Below are 21,344 nucleotides of genomic sequence, written 5' to 3' on the forward strand. Positions count from 1 at the left end.
TTTAGGCCACAGCCACTGGCATCAATTGGCGGGTGTTTGAATTTAGATAATTCGTCTCAGGGTTTAAAACCGGTTTTCTGCAGAAAAAATCGATTTTCAAGTTATATTTTATTAACAAAAATACATCATGTTTCATTAATAATCTACAAACAAAATCAATTTATTCATCATCCTCGTGGTGTCTGGTGCGGTGGCGGCGGAGAGTCTTGATATCTTGATCCCGTTGGGCCATTTGTTCAGCAGCCTGGTCACGGTCACGGCGGTATTCTTTGTAGTTCTGAAAAAGAGAAGGAAATGTGATTTTTAAAAAAAAACGTTGTTTGAGCTCAATTGAGAGGAAAGGTCTTGGCGCGAGCGTTGCAAAATTAAACGTGCGCACGGGGTTCTGGCCTTCCTCATTGAATTTTTCGCGCTCCATTGACAATCGCCTGCCGGAAAACACGTGGGAAAGTACTCCACACGGGCAAATACATTTAGTTTTACAACTAAAATCGAGCCGCGACGCGACACGCAACGCTCCGTAAATCTATGCCAGATATGGCCGAGCCTAAATGACCTAGTTCGGCAAACTCTTCCATTTCAATTTATGAGGGAAGCCAGAAATCCGTGGAAAAGATTAAAAAAAGGAGATTTTCAACTAAAAATACATGGTTTTTTTCTTTAAAAATTCGAAAAATCGATGGCCTAGTTTTTTTTGAGTCCTAGGCCACCTACCAAATACGCCTGGGGTCTCTGCCCATTGCTGGCGCGAACACAGTAGAACAAGTCGTGAAGGCAAGTTGGAAGATATGTCTGTTGAAGCCCAATGTTCACAATATTATCGGCTCTGAAAAAAAACAAGTTTTATTATTAATTTTAAAAAAATTTAAATTTACCTGTTATATGGATAATGTCCACCTTTTGCAAATTTATAATCATTCTCAAGCTGTGCCATACTTGCCGGCCGTCCGTCGAAGAATCCGAGATAAGTTGGTGGATAGTAATTCGGGTAGTACCAGTTACCGAACTGCCCGTAGTCTCTGGCGGTATTCTCATTATAGTAGATATACTTTGGCAGGACTCTCGGCGAGTTTTCGTAGGTCCTCTGGTAGAATGTGTCGGCGACCTGGCGGTTGGTGGTGTCCGCCAGTTTTCCCGGCCCGGGGCCTCCGCCGCTGAAATTGCAGTCCGCGACGAACTGAAAGTTGGGAAGGTTGCACATCATTTTTCGAGTCTCGCAGCGAATTATAACTTAGTCTTGACACGACAATTATCACGTGGTGTCAAAGTGCCCCAAATGCGGGAGAAGAGACGCAGACTTTTAAACTAATTTCGCATAGTTAAGAGTGTGCTGAGAGAAAAATTCCAGCATTTTTTGTAGATCAAACCGTCATGGGACAGCCTGACACCACGTGAATTATTGGTTAAATGGAAATGAACTGTGCGCCTTTAAAGATTACTGTAGTTTCACCGATTTCCCATAGATTTTCTCACGATTTTTCAAAGTTTAAGAGTTTTCATAATATATTTTTATCGAAAAAAAAATCGCTGGAAATTTAGCAACAAAAGTAGATTGTGTCGAGACCGGGTACCGTATTTTCGGTACAAAAATTGCAAGTTATTGCGACTAACTAATATTACAAAGCCGCAGAGAGTTGTCTGTTGAAGAGACGCATACATATCGGGACCCAAGGGGCGTGGCGCGGGAAGAGCCAAAATTGTGTAGATTTACGGAGATCCACCTTGTAAATTTACACGATCTTGGCTCCCCATATATCTGAGTTCCCTGTAAATACCACGCCCACAAAACTGTGCCCATCTGAGCTCAAAAATTCAGATTTCCCATATTTGTGTGACTCGTGGCAAAAATTGAATTTTCCGCAACGTTCAAGGTTCTATGGGCAGATTTAGATTCTCCCGATCAAGATTCCCCGATTCGGAGCACAACGTGGAGCAGACCGCTCGCCTTCAGGACACTAGGGCTGTACAAATCGGCGTCCGGTCGTCCGATTTTGACACCACCGGACGCACTGCGTCCGGTTTTGGGGTAGGTTTCCACGGCGGCCGACAATTTCCGAGTTTCGCCACTCACTATACTTAATCAGCAATTTTATAGTGAGTGGCGAAACTCGGAAATTGTCGGCCGTCGTGGATAGCTACCCCCAACCGGACGCATGTGCGTCCGGTTCGGACGACCGGACGTCCGGTTGTACAGCCCTACAGGGCACAGAAAAATGGGCGTGACCTTTCCGAATCTCCACCTACCTGTACAACATCTTCACATGACATATCCCTTGGTCTTGGCTGAACCTTGTCACAATTGTTCTTGGACCACGAGAGCAGTGTCTCCGGAAGCGGATTCCATCGTTCGGCGAATTTCGCGAACGAGGCGCACATTCTGGCGGATGGAGCTGCTGTTAGCAGTGCCACGTGGCATGAGAAAATTAATATGAGATGATTGAACATCTGGAATTTTGAAAGTAGATTTTGATTTGGAAGCGATTGAATCGAAAAAGTGACCATTGAACAATAATGGAGATCATAAGGTAATGGGTAAAGAAAAACAGAAGAATGATAGAAAAAAGGATGAGAAGAAGGTGTAATCAGACGGGAAACGATTGATTAAGAATCACAAATTTTTGATGAGAAGACGGTTTGAACACACTACGAGACTACAAATTGACGGAAATTGACAAAAAATGTTGACTGTGGCTTTATAAAAAATACGTATAATAAATACATTTAAAAATTAATTGTCATATATTTTTTCTACAAGTTGAAATTCAAAATTTATTGATATGATTACAAAAATTATCCAAGATAGTAGCCAAGAGTCGGTAAATTCAAATTAGAGACATGGTGTTTCGACTTTTTTTTTTCAAAAACCAGCCAAAAGGTATTTACTGCAATTTCTTATAAAAATTGCCTTGCTCGAAACTTCAGCGGCTTATTTCTTGGCTACTTTTGATCTTAACCTAAAGTTTTTAACTAAAAAAATGTTTTAGAACCAAAATATAAGCTGCTAAAGTAGAACGAGGAACATGGTGCATCGACCGGTTCGACAGCTTATATCTCGGTCATTTTTGATTTTCACAAAAAAGTATCAACTGACAAAATGTTTCTCATGTTTTATTTTACAGTTTTACAGTTTAAAATTTATAGATATCTTATTAATGAACCAAGATATAAGCGGCCAAAGTAGAATGGGGAAAAACGAGGAACATGGTGCATCTACCGGTTCGACAGCTTATATCTCGGTTATTCTTAATTTTCACAGAAAAAAATCAACTGGCAAAATGTTTTCCATGATTTGTTCTATAGTTTTACAATTAAAAGTTTATTGATATTTTAACAATAAGCGGAGATATAAGCTGTCAAAGTAGAAATGAAGACATGGTGCATCGATAGGGAATATCTTTGATTATAACTTGCTAGTCTTCAGTTTAGACAAAAAATTGTTAACTAGCAAATTGTTTCTAAATTGATTTTGTATAGTTTTTAATGTATAGATCACTAATACCTCAAAATTTAGCCAATGTTTCGACTTTCAAAGAAAAATGAAGATTCACTAAATTTTGAATTTTTTTGTTCATAACTATGTCTTTTTTTAAAATTTTATCGAATGTTTTTAACGGATAAAATATTTTAAATATTATTTTTTACAGTTTTATTAAAATATATTATTGATATATTTTTTGAAAAACTGACTATGAGACAGGGATGAAAAACTGAAGAATAAAAATTTTCGAAGCACAACAGCAAAATTTGTCAAAAAAACCAAGTTGAAGGTCACAAAAACAAGAACTAATTTATTTCAATTTCAGTAAATCACAAAAAAAAAGTACAAAAGAATAGAGAATATGTGAAAAAGTTGCCGACCGACCTACCGACCCCCACACAAGAAACGGGTTCACCCTCGAATTTTTAGACGTATTACAGCGGGGTGACGGCGGCCACCGAGAACACGCATTGTCGACTTGACATTAAACTTAAAAAAGTTGAGGTGATGGGGAGGTTTTTGGATTTTTTTTGAAGCCTGTAAAATATTGTAAAATCTTTTGAAATATTTTCCAAGAATAAAAAAGCTGAAAATTCAAGTTTTTTTTTTCAAAAAAAATTTGGTGGGTGTTTAAAATTTCCGGGCTTTTTAAAAAAACAAAATATTGGTAGGAAATTCCAAATTAAATTTTTTTTTCATAGAAATGTTGGCTAAAAAAAGATGGCTGTAAAACATTTATTTATTGGGAAATTTAATTTTTTAGGCGGAAGAAATTTTTGTTTTTTTTAAATTTTGGTAAAATTTTGGCGGGAAACAAAATTTAAATTAAAAAAAAAACCCATGGTAAATGTTCAAAATATATCGTTAATAAATCACTAATTGAAAATTCAAATATTTTTCAGAAAATGTTGATTAAAAATTCCAACTCTGAATAGGAAATTTGAGAATTTATATTAAATCAAATAGTTAGAAAATCCTGTAGAGAAGTATGTATTGTTCGTAGTGTCTGCTTGGTTACTGTAGGGGTACGGTATTTGCATATATTATTCCAATTGTTCAAAAACAGTTTCGAAAACTACACTTCATTCTCTATACATTATTAAAATTCAAATAGGAGAATTAGATAAAAGACCGTAGGAATAAAAATGAGAATAATATTGAATTGACTTGCAGATCCAAAAATATCGTCATCAAAGCACAGATGCGTCTTCTCACAATCGATGCCTTGTGTAAAAGCTTGAGGAACTTCTGGTTCACTAGGAACTGGTGCCTGAGTCTTGGTAGGTTCTGGAGTTGCAGGCTCCTTCACTGGAGCCGGAGCAGCGGTCAATGCTTCAGCGGGAGCCGGTGCTGTCGTTGTTTCCAAAAGTTCGGTTACAACTTCTGCTGGAGTAGTTTCAGTGGTTATGACGGCTGGAGGAACGGTTTTTGGTATAATAGCTGTTGCCTCTGTTGTAATGATGTTAGCTTCAGTAGTCACGACAGCTGGAGGAATCATAGTTGTCGGGGGGTCCGTTGCTGGAGCTGTAGCTTCAGGAGGATCCGTGGTTGCCACCATACTTGGAGCAGATGTTAAGGGCTCAGGAGGGACCGGTGCTGTCGATGATTCCGAAGTTGTAGTCGTAACTTCTGGTGGGATAGCTTCAGTAGTGACAATAGCTGGAGGAATTGTAGTTCTCGGGGGGTCCGTTGCTGGAGCTGTACTTTTGGGAGCATCCGTGGTCGCTACCATCCTTGGAGCAGAGGTCAAGGGCTCAGAGGTGGTTGATGGTTCCGGAAGTGTAGTCGCAACTTCTGGTTGGGTAGCTTCAGTAGTTACGACAGCTGGAGGAATTGCTCGTGGTGTGGTAGCAATTGCCTCTGTTGTAAAGATCTTAGCTTCGGTAGTGATCACAGCTGGAGTTGGCAAAGTAGTCAATCGAGGAACAACAACAGGTTTTGGCACAGGGGCTAAACCTTTCATATCCCTAAAAGATAATTCAAAACTTATTTTTAGAATTCAATCTGTCACTTACAGATCACAAATTCCAGAAGCTGTGCAAATCTCCTTAGCATATGATTGTAAATATACTCCTTCGTGAGTTGCCACTCCTGTAATTGGGCTCGTTAAAATATTTTTCCACATTTTTGCAACTTTTCTCTGATCAGAGATGAAGCCGCCTACATCTTGCGGGGCTGCGTCACTAAATTGGCTCGTCGCCATGAAGTTCTGGCGCATTTTACCAGCTTTCTGCACGTGGTGTCAGGCTATCTCATTGCGGTTTGATCTACGAAAAATGCGGGAATTTTTTTCCAGAAAAATTGTGACGTCAGCACGCTCTTAAACATACGAAACGAGATGAGATGTCTGCGTCTCTTTTCACGCATTTTTTGAAGATCAAAACGAAATGGGACTTTCTGACTCCACGTGTTTCTGTAGCTCTCTATCTCAACAATATGCACCAATTTTATCTCGCCATCTATGAACTTTCTGTCGCACTTTATGAACTCTCTCGCGCATTCAGAAACAAACCCGCAAGATGTCGGCCGCCATAACTTTTTTCAGATTCAATCTGACTCCCTCTTACCTTTCTCCATCTTCACCACCTTTGTGAGGAACCCAACGATCGAATCGGCCACCCCTTTAGTATTTAAGAAAATAATTCCATGAGCATCTGGATCAGTTTCCACACAGAAAAGCGAAGTTTTTGGCAAATCGCAATCAACAATCTGATAAATGGGAAAGTTGGATGGAAAACAAAAAAGAAAGAAACTCACCTTTCCATTGTAGTATTCAGTAGTACTAGTATATATATCTTTCTTAAATAACACAGTTGTACCAGCTTTCAGACGTTTCTCTGTAACAATAATTATCTTAATATTTTAAAGTAATGTTATAAAGTTTGAAAACTAACTCTGTATACATAAATGATGCTGATTAATCGTATGTGATATGTGATGGTCTCCAAGAATTAGTCCTGGTTTCGGATTACTACATTTACCCAGTAGAACTGCAGGAAATGGTCGGTTGGTGTGAAGCATGTTGGAAAGCAGGTTTTTACTGAAATAGGCGTTACAGGTAGGCAGGCAGATAGGCAGGCAAAACTTACTTGCATTTATCCACTGTGTATTTCGATTCGTCTATCAAATCGATATCAGTGATGGAATGGTAAGGAGAGATATAGTGTATGGCAAATTGATCTCTCCGGTCAACCCATACTCCAGTCAGTGACCCGTGTTTTCCACAGCTCTTTAAAATCTCCGTATTCTCCTTAGCATTAAGCTTTTTTAATGGCCTGTGGACTGTTGGAGTCGGCTTCATTGGCCTAGAAAACAGAAGTTACCAAGATCTGGAACTTTACCCAACTCATCACAAATCCCTGTAGTTTTACAAATCTCGTCACGGAACGAATTGATGTAAACGATCTCTAGGATGTCGTAAGCTGAAAAAAAACCATTTGATTTCTCTGCGGTCACACAGTAAAAATCTACCTTTATCACTATTCAACACACGATTTGTATATCCAACAAATGTCCAGTCACCGTTTGCCGCAAAAAATACATTTCCAGAGACTCCATGGCTGAATTCCGCACAGAACACTTCACTTTTTGGGATTTTGCATTCAACAACCTGAAAATCTGGGAGTTGGCGGAGGTAGGCGGACGTAGGCAGGCGGAGGCGGCAATAGGCAGGCGTAGGTGAGAGTAGACAAATTTAAGCAGGCGTAGGCGGGAGTAGGCAGGTTGAGCAGACGTTGGTGAGCGCAAGCGGGCGTACACAAATGTTCACTCACATATCCAGTTCTATATAAATTCTTGACTAGAATTCTGACCGCATCTCCTGCCACAAGTTGCTTTCCTATTATAAAAATTGAGTTATAAATTCTGTTCGGAAAGTTGAAGGTTGAATACCTTGAATACATAAGTAATCGTTCCTGGGCATACTGAAAGCTCCAATGACAGCTCCAATCGGTTTTGCCTTGCACTGACCAATCAGCCGAGCTGGGAATTTGTCGATATTAATTACCGAAGAGATGTCCTTGTTTCTGGAATAATATGGTAGGCAGGCGTAGGCAGGCTAGGGCTTCCGCGCCCGCCTGCCTCTCGACGCGAGCCTCGGCTCCTGTAGAGTGCGGCGTGGAACCAAAAGTGTGCAGAAATGAAGCGAGAGGCCGGCGTGAGGCGGGCAGGTTGGAGGCAGGCGTCAGGCCTTGAAACCGTGCCTGCCTCCCATGGAAGCCCTAAGATGCCTATCTCACTCTGCTTTACAAGATTTCATGCTATATTTTGATCCAATAATGCTAAGATCCGTAATAAAGTGGTAAGGCGACACCATAAAAGTTCGATATCCTCCGTCTAAATCGTAATAGTAGGCGGATCTGAAATTGAAAATTAGGAATTTATTGGCTGACAAACTCACTTTTCCGATCTCCCACAGATTTTGAGTCTTTTCTCATTTTGCTCTTCGGTCAGCTTCAACATCTGCCCATTGCATGTTACCAGGAAAACCAAGAAAACAAGACATTTCGGCAGTAACACCATAGTTTTTACCAATTGATTTTCTTGGAAAAATTGAAAAGAATTGGGAGAATAGTTTCTTCAACCCCGTGTGATTCACGTTCTCAGAAAATTCAGGTTTCAGGTTGAAAAAAACTGAAAAATAGAAAACCAAATTGAAAAGGAGCAAATAATCTCAAAAATCAGATGTCGCAACAGTGGGGAAATCGTTAAACACCAGTCCTATGAGCCCAAATAACCCATAGTAAAACCTTCCAGAAAAAAAATCTGTTTTGACGGAAATTGTGACGAAATGGAATCAGTTTGAACTGATTACAGGAGCTCAAAAAGCTTGAGAAGACTTGCAAAAACATGAAACTTTTGAACAATCAGGAGAATTCTAATTCATTTTATTGACACAAGAAATGGGTAAGTTCAATTCAAGCCTTTGGTGGTTCAGCAGATCCAAACAATCCATAGACCAAAGCCTTCGAGAAGAGGAACGAGGAGACCAAGAGGATTTGATACATATGGTGCTGAAAAATGGATTTTTGAAGTTTTTGAAGTTTATCGGGTATTTAACTTACTCTGTTTGGTGGCGACATGTTCTTGTTGGCAATTTGAAGAAGTGCACCGGAAGCAACACTGTAAAGTGCACTCAATAGGAAATAGGAGAATGAGAGGCTTCCAGAGACGATTCCAAACACAAGCTGAACTCCGAGAGCAGCCCCAATTGCACCGCCCAACAATGGAGCACGAGCTGTACCAACTTGTCCGGCAATCAATGGATATGCGAATGCAATGACCAATGGAGTGATGAATCCAAGTGGTTGGCCACCCAAGTAAGTGTACGAGATTGAGTGTCCCATCAAAATTCCTTGAGCCAAGGCCAGAACCAACAATTGAAATCTTGTGGCAGAAGTTGAGCCATTCTCAGCATTCAAATAATATGCACCGGCTCCTGGGAGAACAAGAGAGGCGAGAATTGCAGCACCACCTCTTCCAATGAATATTCCAAAGATTGGCGAGAGCACATATCCACCAATGATGCTGGCAATCCCGGCTCCGAGAAGAAGGATCGAAGACCATCCAAAGATCTCAACAACCGAGGAAGTGGGCAAGCCAACTGGTTGTTGAGTCTCTTGAAGAGCCGAGAGAATCTCCTGGGTTTGTGATTGGATCTGCGACTGCATCTGTTGGATTTGAGCAGGCCCATCTTGTTGAAGAGCAGTGGCACGTTGACGGAGACCTGGAAAATTAATAGATAAATAATGCCAGTTTGCAACGTGTTCATAAGGAACCTTGCAGAATTGGCATAAATGTTGTTTTCTACAGATTCCACCTTTTACAAAAACCAAACTTCCCTACCTTCTGCAGCCTGTTGGATGTCCTGAACGTAATTTGCGTACGTCTTCGTAACGAATCCAATTGATGCATCCTGCCCTCCTGCACCCATTTGAGATCCTCCAGCTTCTGGGGCAATTGACGGAGCAGCATCAGCAGGTGGTGCGGCATCAGATGGTGGAGCAGCAGCACTCGGCTCCATTGCGGATTGTCCTCCTTCGGCCATTTTTCGCTTGTTCACCAAAAGGGCGGTTTGTATCGGATTTGTGAGTTGCACAGAGTGCTAAAAGTTCCGATATATATTGCGATAAGCCAGAAAAGACTTCATCAATAATACGCGTATCAGGGGTGCTTGCCACACTGGCTCATTTTGTAGAATTGCCCGTCGGCAATTTCCCCGCAACACTGATACACGTATTACACACGCTTTACATGTGTAAAGTGATAACAAACTAACCTTGAAGATTCCAACTCGAAGTGTCGAGTATATCGATTAATAAAATTTTTGGACGATTCTCTCCTATTTATGAACATAATCCACGTAAATTGGGGGTGGCACGTAAAATGATTATTCTTTACTCTTGTTTTTATTGAAATTGTACAAACTTAATATAAAAGTCTCCAAAAAACATTTTTTCCGTGATTTTTATTTTTGAATAAAAACAAGAGTAAATAATAATCATTTTACGTGCCACCCCAAATTTACGTGGATTATGTGCATAAATAGGAGAAAATCGTCCAAAAAATTCATTAACCGATATACTCGACACCTCGAGTTTGGACTACAAACCGCACTTTTGGTGAACAAGTGAAACAATGGCCGAAGGAGGACAATCCGCAATGGAGCCCAGTGCTGGTGCTCCACCAACAGATGCCGCACCACCTGCTGATGCTCCGTCAGCTGCACCAGAAGCTGGAGGATCACAAATGGGTGCAGGAGGACAGGATGCATAAATTGGATTTGTAACGAAGACGTACGCCAATTACGTTCAGGACATCCAACAAGCTGCAGAAGGTAAGGAAGTTTGGTTTTTGTGGATTGTGGAACCTGTAGAACCTGGCAATATTTATGTCAATTCTGCATGATTCCTGATTGACACATCGCAAACTGGCATCACTCATCTATTAATTTTCAGGTCTCCGTCAACGTGCCACTTCTCTTCAACAAGACGGGCCTGCTCAAATCCAACAGCTGCAGTCGCAGATCCAACCACAAACCCAGGAGATTCTCTCGGCTCTTCAAGAGACTCAACAACCAGTTGCCTTGCCAACTTCCTCGGTTGTTGAGATCTTTGGATGGTCTTCGATTCTTCTTCTCGGAGCCGGGATTGCCAGCATTATTGGTGGATATGTGCTCTCGCCAATCTTTGGAATCTTCATTGGAAGAGGTGGTGCTGCAATTCTCGCCTCTCTTGTTCTCCCAGGAGCCGGTGCATATTATTTGAATGCTGAGGATGGCTCAACTTCTGCCACAAGATTTCAATTGTTGGTTCTGGCCTTGGCTCAAGGAATTTTGATGGGACACTCAATCTCGTACACTTACTTGGGTGGCCAACCACTTGGATTCATCACTCCATTGGTCATTGCATTCGCATATCCATTGATTGCCGGACAAGTTGGTACAGCTCGTGCTCCATTGCTGGGCGGTGCAATTGGGGCTGCTCTCGGTGTTCAGCTTGTGTTTGGAATCGTCTCTGGAAGCCTCTCATTCTCTTATTTCCTCTTGAGTGCACTTTACAGTGTTGCTTCTGGTGCACTTCTTCAAATTGCCAACAAGAACATGTCGCCACCAAACAGAGTAAGTCAAATAACCGATGAACTCAAACTTTAAAAATTCTTTTTTCAGCACCATATGTATCAAATCCTCTTGGTCTCCTCGTTCCTCTTCTCGAAGGCTTTGGTCTATGGATTGTTTGGATCTGCTGAACCACCAAAGGCTTGAATAGTACTTACATCTCTTGTGCCAATCTTGTGTCAATAAAAATCCATTTGAATGCTCGTTTAATTAATTTTTAAAAAGTCTCGAGCTTCTTGTGTGTCTTTGTGCATTTGTGATTCGAATCTGATTTGATTCTGTTTTGATATTTTCAGTTGTACAAAACCTTCCCAGTTCTACCTGTAAAATAGTAAATGGTGGCAAAAAAGGTTAATTTCTACGAAAAAGTCATCAAACTCTTAATTCTCCCACCTTTTCATAATTTTTTTACATAGTTTAAATTTTCTACCTTTCTACTCTCCAATTTTAATTTTGTGGGAGAATTGTATTTTTGAAAAATTGAATCTTTCAGAAGCTCAGTGGAAAATTTTCAAATATAGCAAATCCGGTCAAATCGGTAGGCATAATATAGGCAGGCACACATTTTTGTCTGAAAAAAAAACAACCGGAGAATAAATCAATTTATATCCATAATCACCAAAATATCAATAAAAAAGTGCAGGATAAAAGGAAATTCGTATTACTTGCGGAGCCAAATACATTCTCATTGAAACACAGGTCAGCATCCGAGCAATCAATTGGGATATCATTTCTGGAAAGTTGGATTCCAGTTGTTGTCCTAGCTTCTGGCTTTGTTTCCGGTCTTGCTGTAACTGTCGTTTTCGTCTTCGTGCTGCTTTTAGTTGGACCTGCAGTACTCGTTGAAGCGGTTGTAGTTTTCAGCGTAGTAGTGTCAGCTACAGTAGTCCCGATGACAGTTGTATTTTCAGTAGTAAATTCTACAGTAGTCCCGGCTACAGTAGTAGCTCCTTCAGTGGAGTTTGAACCATCCGGCTCCTCTGTTGTAGTAGTTGAACAAAATGCAAATGGAAGCAAGAGAAGCAGTATATTGAATCGTATGATTGAGGCCATTGTGTGCTGTTATAAAATAAAGAATATCTGGGAAAGTATATATAATGCAGAGGTTGTTCTTATCTTAAAAAAAAACCAAAGTTCACGGATGGAACAATTGCTAGGAAAGGGACATTCCAGCCCACAAGATTTCAGGCTAATGATGGCCTGACCTCACAATTGATCAGATGGAAAGCCCTCCGGCATACTGAATTCTAAAAGCTTTGAGCTGAAATTTTCAGCCTGAAACCAGGAAAGCTTTAACGATATGAAAAGCCATAAGGCAACTTGACGCAAATCTCAGTACCAACCATCGGTAATCTCTATAGGTCTAAAAGCGTGGAAGACAGTGGAAAATAAAATTTTTTATTCTTATATCATGAGGCATATTAAACCAAAAACCACAAGAACATTCCCATTACTCGCAAATCCAAAAACATCCTCATCAAAGCACAGGTACACATTTCCACAATACGAATCTTGCGCTTGGGGTAGTGCTTCAGGCTTCTCAGGCCTCTCAGGCTTTTCAGGCTTCTCAGGCTTCTCAGGCTTCTTAGTAGTCTCGAGCGCCTTTCTTGTAGTCGTCAACACTTGCTCCTTCGTAGATTTCATAGCAGTTGTAGTTTCAGCTGGAGTTGTTGTAGAAGTTACAGTTGTTGCTTCAGTGGTGGTGGTGGTGGTTGTAGGATCAGTAGCGGTGGTAGGCTCTGTTGTCGTGGAAGTAGTAGTGGTCGGAGGTTCACAAATCCCACTAGCCTTACAAATTTGATCAGAGAATTGATTCAGGTACATGCCCTTCATTATTGCAGTGCCATCTGAAAAATGTAGGGTTATTGTTGAGAAAGGCATGGACAGGTAGGCATGTAGGTGAAGGTAGGATGTCGCCTGCTAAACGCCTCAGCTGCCTACCGCTGGGAAAGGTCTATCGCGGGCCTCGTATGATGTCGCCTGCTCCAGTTACTTTTAAAGTCAGTTTCGTAGGGACAAGTAGGCCTTCTCTGGAAGGCAGGCATGGTTTTAAGGCGTGCCTCAATGTAAAAAAAGGCAGGCAGGCGTTTTAGCGCCTACGCTGATCCCGTAGAGCCCAAAAATACCTTTATTGGTTTTCAGCTTCTCATAGGTCCGTCCCATAACATAAGTACGATTTTTATCATCTTGATCCGAGAAAAAAACCATTCCCATCACTTTTTCGTAAGTTTGCAGGCAGAAGGTGCCGGGTTTTATATCTTTGCATTGGACAATCTGTGGAATTTGGAATTCTAAACGAAAAAAATGAAGAAAACCTACATTTCCGGGGTACAACGTCTTATTGTAAATAGTATTAACCAAGGCACCGTCATCTAATCGATCATCTGAAAGAGTAAGACCTTATAGGCACGTAGGTAGGCACATGCTTACATTTGAGGCACATATAGAAGTTATTCTTCGACTTTGTTGCCTTGAACATTTCCCCTAGAACCATTCCATTCGAATGCGATTCGCATTCACCGAGAAGTTCTGCAGGATAATCGGCCATTTTCTCCATTTCGAGCACGTTATTTATACTCTTCATACTGGAAAAATTACTTGCCTACATGCCTGCCTACAGGCTTCCACTTACTCCGACGTGCAATTCATTCTCTTGAACAAAGTTTCATTAATAAGATCAGCTTCGGCGATAAAATTATTTTGAGATACAAAAACAACAACGTGTTTCTCTCTTCCGGTGGTGTATGAATAATAATAACTCGATCTGGAAACGAAGAAGGTAGGTAGGCAGGCAGGCAGGCCGAACTCACAATTCTACACTTCCACACTTTTCTAGTCGTTCGGCATTTTCAGCGTCCGTCAGCTTCAAGAAGTCCACAGTAGCTGCTCCACGAGCCAACAGAAGCAAGAGTAGAAAATTGATTAATTTTCCCATCAAAACCATTTGAGAGGAGAAATTGTAGAAATGATTGAAATTGTTAGGGATTCTTGGAATATAAATAGCTAGCGGGAAAGAATAAACGGGGATTTTTGAGACGTGTAAGGTTTACGCGAATATTTCAGGTTCTACATGCCAACCAGGGCTGGGACTTTTTTGGGGCCACAATCGGAAATGTCCGGCAATTGGCAATTTTGACAATTGCCGGTTTTGGAAGTTTCCGGCAATAGGCGATTTCGGCAATTGCCGAAATTGATTGCTGGACATTTCCCGCAATTTTCAAACCTTATTATATTTTGGAAATTGAACAAAGTTAACCTTATTTTTTAGTATTCGGTTAGCCATTATTCAAAAAAAAACGGTCAAAAGGATTAAATAATTTGGAGCTTGAAAATAGATAATTATTCATTAAAATGCATGTTTAGCCTCCTAAATCTATAAAAAGCTTCAAATTTATATTTCCGGCATATTAATCGGCAATTCCGGCGATTGCCGGTTTTCAAAATTTTCGGCAATGCCGAAAATTTGCTTGCCGAACGGCAATTGCGGCGCACCCCTGTTGCATATATTCCTGAGTGCCTATGGACCTACCTACATGCCTACCTTTTATTGTCGCCCCTAAATTACACCCCGACCCTCATAACAAACCTAAATGGCGTCATTAATAAAACTTAGCAGCCGACAAAATGTAGGCCAAAAAACATTTTTTTTCTGTTCTTTTCTCTGCGTTTTTTCAACGTGACCTCGAAGAGATAATACTCGGCCACCAATTTTTAAAGGATCTTTTTTGTGATCCTCAACTTGAAGCAACAGTGAGAGTGCACAAACCTCGGCCATGTCACTGGTTTTTATAGGTACCCACAATTCTACAGAATCATGGCCATAGCCGCGGATAGGGAAAACTAGGCTTACAGAACCAAAGTCATCAGCAATAACGTGGCCTAGAATGGAAGAAAACTCGGCCACCAACTTTTTTCCCTTCTAAACGAAAATTAGTTAATGACGGACAAACTGCATGAACCTCAACCAAGGTCACCCACAGATCCATGACCATGGCCGTGGATAGGAAAAATTTGTCCACTCTTACAAAACTGAAGTGGGGCGGTGGCCGAGGATTGAAAAAAAAACTCGGCCACCAACTTTTTCCCTTCATCGCCGCAAAAAAAGCAGTACCGTTCTTTTCTACCTCCCCAGAGTGCTCATTTTTCTCTGACCAAAGTCAAAATTAAAACTCTCACGAATTGATAAGAAGCTTTTCAACCACCCGCCTCCCTCCAGTCGTGTGATTGATAACTGTGTTTGATAACTATAACAGTGATTTGTACTCTCCTCACCCATTTGTACTCACTATGTTTCGTTCCTTCTAAAACCAAAAACTTTCAGCAATGCCGATTCATGTGGACAAACCGGACACAATGCAAAATGAGCTCATCGATATCGTGGCAGATGGGCTCCGATCGAATCAGATTTACACGTTTCGAATGATGTAAGACTTCAGTACATTATTTAAGTTCAAAAATTTTTGATACTGATGATTGATGTGTTGTGTAGTTTAGTAATTGCTATTTAGGCACAAGGCCAAAAAATGACCGAGGTGGCCGAGTTTTTCTTTTTTCAGCCACCTAGAAAATGCTGGGCGGTATCGAGGCTTAAAAATTTTAAACCTAGACTTTTCCAGCTTGAAACATGACTATGGAACTCACAAATCGGAAGCAACATTTCAAGCGGACCCCGCTGGAAGAATCGACTTGAAGTATGCGAAGCCCCTTAGAGGATCTTATTACGGTAGGTACACAATACCTAGAGTCACTCTAAATCAGATATTTAGATGCTGATCCGATGGGGTTGTTCCTTGGAATGAAGCCATGTGAGGATTTTGCATATGGTGGATATCTTCGGTGTACTCCGCCAGTTCCGTTTTATTATCTGTTGGAGTAAGTTTTATACTTTTTCTAAACTTTTGCTAGTTGCACTTCCTTTAAAAATTTCCGCCACAAGACTATGTACACAAACCCCTGCAAACATACAAAATTTCAGACTCTTTGATTCATCCGGAACCCTTATCGACTCTACCTACATCAAAAAGCACTGGATGCACCCAAAATTGATACGAACCGAGTTAGAGGAAGATTTCTGTGCGACACTCTTCAAACCTCCCGGTGATGGTCCCTTCCCAGTGGTCCTTGATATTTCAGGAACTGGTGGAGGAATCCATGAGCATAAGGGTGCTATGTTAGCTTCAGAGGGATTCGTTGTATTATGTCTTGCCTTTTTCCAGTTCAAGTATTTACCGCAAAAAATGGAAGATGTAGATATGGAGTATTTTGCAGTGAGTTGTAAAATTTGAGCACTAAAATTAGAAAGCTAATTCCAGAAAGCAATCAACTACTTAATTGATCTACCATTCACAAAAAATGTGATAGGTATACAGGGAGTCTCGTTTGGCGCAACTATTGTGGACTTGCTCACCACAAGACATGGCGATAAGGTAGGCAGAATTTATTGTTCTAGGTGAATGGCGCTAAATGATAGTTGACGAACTTCAGCTCAAATTAGTGGTGGACGGCAATTGCTGTTCGGCAAATTGGCAATTTTCCGGTTTGCCGATTTGCCGGAAATTTTCAATTCCGGCAATTTACCGGTTTGCCGATTTGCCGTTTGTTGGATATCAATTTGCCGAAAGTTTCGGCAATTGCCGTTTTTCCGGCAAATTTGGCAAATTGGTAATTCGCCGATTTGCCAATTTGCGTAAACTGCTAATTCCGGCAATTTGCTGATTTGCTGGAAATTTTCAAATCCGGCAATTTGCCGACTTTCCGGAAATTTCCAATTCCGGCACTTTGCCGATTTGCCTGAAAATTTCAATTCCATCAAATTGCCAATTTGCTGGAAATTTCAGTTTCGGCAAATTGCCGATTTGCCGGAAAAAAATCGTTTGCCGCCCACCCCTGTCTCAAATTCTGTCTGCCGCACATACTTTCGAAAAAGTGTTTAAAATTTAATAGAAAGCACGTGCAGGGGTAGCGTGTATGTGTAAATAGTCTGCAACTAGACTGCCATAGAAATTTTTGGAGCAAGTGCAATAATTTGTGCTCCAAAACAGTCCTATGAGGAAGTGAAGCGGAAGTGACACGGAGCACCGATTTTTTGCCAAAAGTAAAATTTTGGGAGGGTCGGGCGGAGGAGAGCGTTTTTTGAACAAGCAAAAGTTTTGCAACAATTTTTTTTGATAGTTCCTATGATTTCTGTCTTGTTACAATACCATGACACAGTTTTTTTTTAGAATTAGTAAAATCTGGAACTTGAAATGAAAACGAAAAATTCGCTTCAAAAAACCAGGAAAAAATTTAAAAAATTTTTTTTTGGAAATTTCAGAATTTCAATTTTTATCTACAAAATTGTACGCATTTTGTGAATGTTCTTACATCTATTTTGAAAAGTAAGCAATTTCTATGAAAATATCTAAAGAAAACAGATAAAAATTTCAAAAAGGCACAGTTATAAGTATTCCGTCTTATTAAAAATCCCTCTAAAAAATGACGAGAATGAAAATTTCCGGCAAATCGGCAAACCGGCAATCAGCCGATTTGCCGAATTTGTCGACAAAAAAATTAACCGAACTGCAACTGCCGCGCACCCTTGATCTAGACTGTTTTTTTTTTCATACTTTGCCAATCCTCCTTAAACAATAACCATAAACTATTTCCAGATCAAGGCCCTGGTCTCCATCAATGGCCCCCAAGTCGTATCTGACTACCTCTTCATGCAAGAAAACGGTGCCCCAATTCCTCATCTCTCCCATGGCCAAGTCACTTTGGAGCACTGTCAATTCATTAATGGAGTCATGTGTTCCCATAGAAACTTCCAGATTATGACAGAAAAATTGACACCAGAAACTGAAATTCCATGGGAACGAATCCCCAGTGATGTCAAAATTCGTGTAATTGTAAGTGTTCGAGCTGACGTTCAGCGGAAATTTTGTGAGCTTCAGGGATCCGTGGATGATTTGTGTCAACCATCGGTGCATGCAACGTATTACAGACAGAGAAGACTCAAGGAGACCGGGCATGATGTGGAGGTACTTTTTTTTTTAATTTGGAGCAATTTTTGAGCTCTGGCACCATTCAGGTGAAGCTGAGTGGCAATATGATTAATTGATAAGAGAATTATCAGAAAAAATAATAGTTAAGCATTAAAGAACTCCAGACAGTCAAAGTTCCATCAGACGTTTTTTTTTTCAACCGAAATTCCGAAAATAATCCGATTAACTCAGAGGTTTTTTATTCTAATAATATTATTAATTTTATCTTAAAATCGAGTCTGATAACTGAAAAAAATTTCAGGTTGAACTAGTGAATGGAGGACACATTATGGAGCCACCATACTTCCCACATCACGAACTCGTCTACGCAAAATACCAGGGATTCTATTGTGGATATGGTGGAGAAGTGGTTCTACACGCAAAATCACAGGAGAAGACATGGTCCAATACTATCAAATTCTTCCAAAAAGCTCTTGGAAATACAAAGAAAATTCAGGATTGGGATCGACTGACGGTTGTGGTGCCGCCGAGAAAAAAGAGCAAATTGTGATAATTTGAAACTTCTTTGAACATTGTCTGAACATTATGAACTTGAACATTTTGTGAACCTTTCCACTAAAACTCTTTATGCAGCAAAAGATCTCTTCACTTGCTTCGTCAGAAATAGTTTCAGGAATTTTCGACGTTGTGAGAAGCGCTCTTTCAGTGGGGTGATATATCACAAGCTTCACGCGAGAAATTTCATTCATTTTTATTTACGTGGAATCATTTGTAAAGCACCGTAGATTAACTTTTGGGGATAATAGTTGATGAAATTGAAGAAATGAGGATGATACCAAGGGATCAAACTCATTAAAAAATAACTGTGAATAATAAATCGATAATCAGTTCAAAATTTTTATCCTCAAAAATCAACTATTAAGCTTGCTTCTATTGCTCACTTCAATTGAAATGTCTACTACACCAATACCGATGGATTCCGCGGACGTACTCAGTGCCAAGGATTGCAAAAAGGTATGTAGCGGGGCTGTGCGCCAACCAGTGGTTGCCAAAGAAAACTAAAGGGCGATCATTAATTATAGCGGTCAATTAAAGTTATCTTAAAAAGCGTTAGAAAATTAGTTTTAAAAATTGAATCATTTTCTGTATTTTAACAGCCATAAAATTTTCCAACCACTTTTACAAAATATATGAATTTCGGATTTTTTTTGACTAAAAAGGAGTTTTATGAATTTATGAATTTTCTGAATTACAGAAAATATTTAGTTCACTAGAAAATCAAAATACGCGTGGGCACTGTGAGGAGTGCGCAAAAAAGTATAAATATAATTTGATCTACCCACAATTATAGGTTTGATCTACCTTTCTTGATCTCCCCGCGTATATTTGTATTTTACTTCCCTTTGAATCCTCGCGTGAATCTCCCTCTACTTCGCCCTTGTTTAATTTTGTAATCGGCTTTTGCCCAAATTGTCGAGATTTTTTTGGTTTGATTTTTTTTTTTTTGGTTTGACCTGCATAACTTTCTGTGAACAAAATTCAAAAATGATCTTTATGGTTGAACTCACATAAAATGTTTTAAAAAACGTGTGTAAGGAAGAACACAAAAAATATTGCTATAATTAATGGTCTCCCTGTATAAAATTTTTTGCAACTTTTGGATGTGAATATCAGAAAAAAAAGCTTTATTAATTTTGTCATCGGCTTTTGTCCAATCTGCCAAGTAACTTTTGGCAATTTTCAGCAACAAATTTATCAGTTTCCATTCATAACTACCTTTTTACAGGTCCCGCCGTCCCAAGTGACTCAAGTGAATGATGATGATCTAGAGAATTGTTCCGATGAACAATCCGAATATGGAGAAGTAGAACATACCGAATCCCCGTTGCCACTGCAGAAACTTTACTCAAAGTTTTGTAAAGTAAACAGCCTCAAACAGTGGTCACAATCAAGAACCTGATTTGTCCACATCTCTGCGATGCGATTATTCGCTCCACAAAATTCGCTGACGAGCATCTGATCAAAATGCTCTATGGGATGAGCTTTGAAAGGTAAGAATTAAAAACCACCAAGTGCTGACCACTAATAAGTTAGTTTTTAACTTTTTAAGCGAGATTTCATATTTTCCGAAATATTACCAAATAAATTCCAGATCCCGCCACGATTTGAAGCTGAAAACATCTGACGGCATGCACTGCGTGATGACAAATAAGGAGATTGTCTGCCTGGCATCTCAATTCTTCCGTCAACATTTGAAGGACACAACGACCGAGTTCACAGTTGGAAGAGCAGATTCAGTGGAGAGCATTGACATTGTATGGTGAAGCTTCCACTTACGCAGAGGACGTTATATAAAATTTTCAGTGTCTCACATACATGATCACTGGAATCTACAAAAAACCTGCTCAATTTTCTCCAAAACTCGCTTCAGAGATATTTGCTTTGGCTAATCAATGGAAGGTTTTGGAGCCGAAAGTCCTCAAGAACTCGATTGAAAAGCATTGCTGTGAGGAGTTACAAAAGGTGAGAGAGCCTGTACGTGTTCCAGTGAGCTTATAATACAAATTTTCAGAACTATGAGGATATCATGTACGTGTGCAATATGCTCATCATCGCCGAAGACGCTCACTTTACCAACGTTCAGAGCTGCTGCATTGCCACTTTGGTCTTCTATCACGTACGCGATTTCATTCGGATTATTGTTAATGGGGTTGGTGGTGTCCCGGAAGATGTCGGGCGCAGAGGAACATAATGCACTAATAATAGATAATTTCAGAATCACCCACTGAAGAGTGCTTCTCTCAACGTCGAGAGTTCCTGAAACCATCACTGACGATGCAGGCGAAGAGAGCATTTGCTGCGTCGAATGAGGCAAAGTGTTTCATCAAGTTCCTTCCGGCCATCGGAGAAGATTAATTTGGAAGAAAGAGTACTATTGATAACTGTTTTTTGCCAATTTTTTCCGTGAATAAAGTTTTAGTGGTCGACACCTTGTGGGCTCGTTTTTTCAATAGAAAAATAAAGTTCCACCAAAAGCGAGCCCATGTGGTGTACGCGGTTGTATTATTTTCTGAAAATATTAGTTGAAAAGATTTTGTCCGAATAAAAATTTGTTTAATGTAATTTTGTGCCGGGTTCTGGAGTTCGAAAGATGTCGGACGCATCAGTCGCCCGAGCTATTGCTGCATAAAGGGTTTTATTGGATAAATTCACAAAATGGACAAGCCCATAATGTTCAGACAATGTAAAAAAACGTTCCAAATTATCACAA

General features: G+C 40.1%; 7 protein-coding genes and 1 pseudogene across 10 annotated transcripts; 3 read left to right on the plus strand and 5 right to left on the minus strand.

Moving 5' to 3' along the window:
- Positions 1-91: 91 nt before the first annotated feature.
- On the minus strand, positions 92-2,447 carry Y71F9B.13 (NADH dehydrogenase [ubiquinone] 1 beta subcomplex subunit 7). Of its 3 annotated transcripts, NM_058639.6 has the most exons (4): positions 2,245-2,447; positions 876-1,177; positions 715-826; positions 98-277 (listed from the first exon to the last, which is right to left on the minus strand). In NM_058639.6, exons 1-4 carry the CDS (start codon positions 2,374-2,376, stop codon positions 161-163), a joined length of 663 nt encoding a protein of 220 aa, NP_491040.1. In that variant the 5' UTR covers positions 2,377-2,447; the 3' UTR covers positions 98-160. The 3 variants fall into 3 exon arrangements, 2 of the variants coding, with proteins under 2 accessions (NP_001379914.1, NP_491040.1); NM_001393124.1 differs by lacking the exon at positions 2,245-2,447 and having other exon boundaries at positions 92-277; positions 876-1,979; NR_132617.1 differs by having other exon boundaries at positions 161-277; positions 876-2,376.
- Positions 2,448-4,577: 2,130 nt separating this feature from the next.
- Y71F9B.15 (Glycoprotein) lies at positions 4,578-7,999 on the minus strand (the record flags this gene model as incomplete). The annotated part of the gene is made up of 12 exons (NM_058642.5): positions 4,578-5,445; positions 5,494-5,569; positions 6,046-6,187; positions 6,236-6,315; positions 6,373-6,518; positions 6,568-6,783; positions 6,825-6,900; positions 6,950-7,088; positions 7,252-7,316; positions 7,370-7,503; positions 7,717-7,836; positions 7,878-7,999. The coding sequence occupies 12 exons, from the start codon at positions 7,997-7,999 to the stop codon at positions 4,578-4,580; spliced, it is 2,184 nt and encodes a 727-aa protein (NP_491043.3).
- Positions 8,000-8,347: 348 nt separating this feature from the next.
- On the minus strand, positions 8,348-9,805 carry W03D8.9 (Membrane transporter protein). Its single transcript, NM_058643.5, has 4 exons — positions 9,756-9,805; positions 9,323-9,581; positions 8,542-9,203; positions 8,348-8,490 (listed from the first exon to the last, which is right to left on the minus strand). The coding sequence occupies exons 2-4, from the start codon at positions 9,522-9,524 to the stop codon at positions 8,395-8,397; spliced, it is 960 nt and encodes a 319-aa protein (NP_491044.1). The 5' UTR covers positions 9,525-9,581; positions 9,756-9,805; the 3' UTR covers positions 8,348-8,394.
- A 254-nt stretch (positions 9,806-10,059) lies between these two features.
- Positions 10,060-11,242, plus strand: W03D8.10 (annotated as a pseudogene). The gene is made up of 3 exons: positions 10,060-10,313; positions 10,435-11,096; positions 11,145-11,242. Coding segments are annotated over exons 1-3 (1,014 nt in total).
- Positions 11,243-11,708: 466 nt separating this feature from the next.
- On the minus strand, positions 11,709-12,146 carry W03D8.14 (uncharacterized protein; the record flags this gene model as incomplete). The annotated part of the gene is made up of 1 exon (NM_001306456.3): positions 11,709-12,146. The coding sequence occupies one exon, from the start codon at positions 12,144-12,146 to the stop codon at positions 11,709-11,711; it is 438 nt and encodes a 145-aa protein (NP_001293385.1).
- A 329-nt stretch (positions 12,147-12,475) lies between these two features.
- W03D8.1 (uncharacterized protein) lies at positions 12,476-14,071 on the minus strand. Its single transcript, NM_058645.5, has 6 exons — positions 13,904-14,071; positions 13,726-13,857; positions 13,524-13,678; positions 13,413-13,477; positions 13,220-13,367; positions 12,476-12,940 (listed from the first exon to the last, which is right to left on the minus strand). Exons 1-6 carry the CDS (start codon positions 14,035-14,037, stop codon positions 12,498-12,500), a joined length of 1,077 nt encoding a protein of 358 aa, NP_491046.4. The 5' UTR covers positions 14,038-14,071; the 3' UTR covers positions 12,476-12,497.
- A 1,343-nt stretch (positions 14,072-15,414) lies between these two features.
- W03D8.8 (BAAT/acyl-CoA thioester hydrolase protein) lies at positions 15,415-18,704 on the plus strand. The gene is made up of 8 exons (NM_058646.3): positions 15,415-15,517; positions 15,710-15,816; positions 15,860-15,965; positions 16,069-16,360; positions 16,406-16,519; positions 17,741-17,977; positions 18,023-18,109; positions 18,375-18,704. The coding sequence occupies exons 1-8, from the start codon at positions 15,417-15,419 to the stop codon at positions 18,621-18,623; spliced, it is 1,293 nt and encodes a 430-aa protein (NP_491047.2). The 5' UTR covers positions 15,415-15,416; the 3' UTR covers positions 18,624-18,704.
- Positions 18,705-19,857: 1,153 nt separating this feature from the next.
- W03D8.7 (BTB domain-containing protein) lies at positions 19,858-21,192 on the plus strand. The gene is made up of 5 exons (NM_058647.4): positions 19,858-20,124; positions 20,226-20,388; positions 20,438-20,596; positions 20,646-20,783; positions 20,850-21,192. The coding sequence occupies exons 1-5, from the start codon at positions 20,099-20,101 to the stop codon at positions 20,892-20,894; spliced, it is 531 nt and encodes a 176-aa protein (NP_491048.2). The 5' UTR covers positions 19,858-20,098; the 3' UTR covers positions 20,895-21,192.
- The last annotated feature ends 152 nt before the right edge of the window (positions 21,193-21,344 follow it).

This window comes from Caenorhabditis elegans, chromosome I, assembly GCF_000002985.6.
Source record: "Caenorhabditis elegans chromosome I".
Lineage (NCBI taxonomy): Eukaryota > Metazoa > Nematoda > Chromadorea > Rhabditida > Rhabditidae > Caenorhabditis > Caenorhabditis elegans.